Source organism: Cyprinodon variegatus, unplaced genomic scaffold, assembly GCF_000732505.1.
Source record: "Cyprinodon variegatus isolate N-32 unplaced genomic scaffold, C_variegatus-1.0 Scaffold897, whole genome shotgun sequence".
Lineage (NCBI taxonomy): Eukaryota > Metazoa > Chordata > Actinopteri > Cyprinodontiformes > Cyprinodontidae > Cyprinodon > Cyprinodon variegatus.
This window is the reverse complement of record NW_015151350.1, coordinates 25979-29063: the sequence shown is the minus strand read 5'-3', so window position 1 is coordinate 29063 and position 3085 is coordinate 25979. Positions and strand designations below refer to the sequence as shown.

Below are 3085 nucleotides of genomic sequence, written 5' to 3'. Positions count from 1 at the left end.
AGACCTTTCCGAGGAGGGGTCAGAGGTCATTGTTCGACCATTTTAGGTGATCTAACCGGCATGCATTACATAAGCTTTCTCTGTTGTTCTTATTTTCTATTCAGTTTGGTGATATTATTGGTAAATTTCAATAAAACAACGGCTAAATCTTAGGAGCAAAGGCTTTACTGTAGGCAGAAGGACTCCAATAATGGAAATCAGCATATTTGTCTGCCTAGATTTCCTTTGATGAGTGGAAAAATACATTTTTGAAGTTTTAGCATTGTGCCAAAATCACAAAATCGCACACTGCCCACTAAAACCTTTGTGGAACAAACATGTTTGAACTTGTTCAGTCTAAATTAGCTTGAGTCATAGTCAAGATGTGGATCTATAAAGTCTGAGGGTTCATCCAGAGTTTCAAATGGGCTTTCATGGTGTTTTGCAGTGTTAAAATTGGAAAGTAATTTGGAGAGGCTAAATATATTTCATTTTTTTCTTTGTTTAATCACCTATAAATCAGGCATGTTGACCTTTAAAACAGTGGTTCCACCTGAAAAATATTCCTCAATGCCTTTCTGTCATACAAAAACAAGCAATTGTCTTTACAATGAATACTTTGCTTTAGTTCACATATGTAATCCCAGGGGGAATTTACTCCTAAGACCCATTGAGCTAAATATCAAAAACACATAATATGGAGATAAAGTGACATGAATGCAGTTGGGATAAATTACGTCTTTAGATGTTCTTATTTCTTCTAAAATTCTTTCCAGAGGAGATTCTGAATAAATTCCACATCGGGGCTCATCCACAACTCGTTTGGACTTTAATGTTGTTTCTATAAATCTCCCAGCATCCTTTGCTCACTGCCAGCGATCTGATTCTAGACACTCGGTTCTGATCCGCTCTGATTCCAGCTGCACAAGTTAAAGTCTAAACACTTTGAATTACATTTTCTTGAACCGTTTCCAAGCTGCACAACCTTACATTCTATAAACTTCATTTTTCTAATTAAATATATAATCTGTACTGTTTTTTTTTTATGCGATCCACATTGGCTGAAGATTTAGTAAATTTTGTTCCGTTATTATTGCAGCAAAGAATGTGTTTTGTGACTTGAAATAAAAAATGCATTTTTAGAAATGAACTTTTCAAATGTGTCAGTCTAACGGAGGAGAGAGCTGGTTACGTCCATAGAGAAGCTGTGATTGGTTGAGCTCTGTTCTCAGTGTGTTTAGGGACCAAGAGGAGAGGATGAAGTCAAAAGAAAATAGAATTACCTTTTTTAAATGTTTGATTTATTAATTATTTATAAATATGATGTGAAAGTAGATTTTCAAATTGCAGTTTTTAATGATCAACAATTTAATTGTTTATTTCAAAACAAAACCCTTTTCAATTAGATGATTTGTAAAATTTTATTTCTTTTAATATATTCTGATATTTCTCTTAATTTCAAACATGTAACCTTAAAAATAATTCTTTAAGAGAAATTAGAAAATACATAAATCTTTCAAGAACTTTCAAAAATGTAGATTGTTTGATAAAACGTTTTCCAAAAAGTGCAGATTGAGAAGCGACTGAGCCTCAAGTTTGATAAATCTTAACGAATCCCTTCGTTTGAAGAGCTGATAAAATATTCAATGTAGTAAAAGTTGTTTTTTTTTTTTACTGTGAACTTGCAGAATGTCTAAATGATGTAATCCATTTTCTCCTTTCAGAGTCCTCATTCATCCCACTCAAACCTGTTTAATGCAGAAGAGAAAAACAGGTGAGAAAGTTTCCCTCCTATCGCTTTGATCTCTGATAGATTTCCGTCTCTCACTGATATCTGCTCGTCTGTCTGCGTCGCTCCGAACCACAGCGCTACAGAGAGGAGGTCTCGCCTGCATTTCATGCGCCAGTGGAGTCAGGTGGGCCACAATAGGAAGGGGCGGATCAGCCACGACGTGCTGGAGTCCTGGGCTGAGTCTTTGAACGCCCTGCTGGCCAGCCCCAGTAAGTCTGGAACACACCGGTGGCTGTGAGACGGGATGAGGGTTCGAGGCAAAGCAGCCTCTCTGGGAAATCCTTCTATCGTTGCTAAAACTGCATGTCTGACGCTGTGACCTTCAGGAAACCAACACCCACGGACAATGTTGTCCAAGTTTATAATTGAAAAGAAGTTCAAAGTTCAGCTCACACGGATGAAAATGAATCAGCTCACGTTCATAGTTCACTTTTTGAAAAGTTCACAAACCAGTTCAAGTTCACTTGGTGAATGAAGCCACAATCCTCCTCAATAGAACCTCATATTTTCTCCTTTAAATGTGTGATCAGAATATATAGAAAGAAAACCCTGGATGCAGTGAAGCCTTTATTTAGCCAAATGACACAGAACTTCAGAAACATTCAGAAACATTCAGGAACATTCAGGTTCTGCTGAAAAGATCTGGATCTAAATTATTTTTTCTGTTCCTCATTCAGTAGCAGATATTTCCACAGATAGCTGGAATTATTTAACTCCATGTGTGGCTTTAAATGTGAAGTGGGCGTGGCTAACAGACGGACTTGTTTGTTAAGTCCCGCTGGGAACAGTTTGCACTAAGAAGTTTTTTTCTATCCCAGTCTTCCTTTGTTGGTTGATCAAAATCTGCCAAGCGCTCTGCTAACCTAGCATCAGAAATATCAGAAGATGAGTCTGAATGGAGCAGACTGGTTCTAGCAGGAGGCCTGCTGCTCTGTCAGGCTGTTTGCCATAAAACCTGATGTTATCCGATGAAAAGCGTCGTTATCAATTGAAATATCAGAAGATGAGTCTGAATGGAGCAGACTGGTTCTAGCAGGAGACATGCAGCACTGACAGGCTGTTTGCCATAAAACGACGTTATCCGATGAAAAGCGTCGTTATCAATTGAAATATCAGCTGTGCTGCTGCCATCAACATCTTTGTTTATAGATCGACTTGCGACATGGGAGTTGGCTCGGAGCTCGTCTGCCTGGCCGTTGTTTTCCTGGATTTGGGCGCCTTTTACAGTTGCCTTTTGTATCTATGCTTCTTTTTCTATGTCTGCTTCTGTCTCCTTGAACCCCAGTGGGCCTCAGCAGATGGCCGCTCACACTG

At 38.5% G+C, this 3085-nt stretch overlaps 1 protein-coding gene across 1 annotated transcript in view; it reads left to right on the top strand.

The window, feature by feature from the left end:
• Window positions 1-3085, top strand: part of LOC107099685 (regulator of G-protein signaling 1-like) — a 14658-nt gene that overhangs the window by 7081 nt on the left and 4492 nt on the right. The window contains exons 3-4 of the mRNA XM_015397911.1: window positions 1704-1753; window positions 1847-1980. Of these exons, the coding sequence (XP_015253397.1) occupies window positions 1704-1753; window positions 1847-1980 (184 nt within the window). The remainder of the gene's footprint in view (window positions 1-1703; window positions 1754-1846; window positions 1981-3085) is intronic.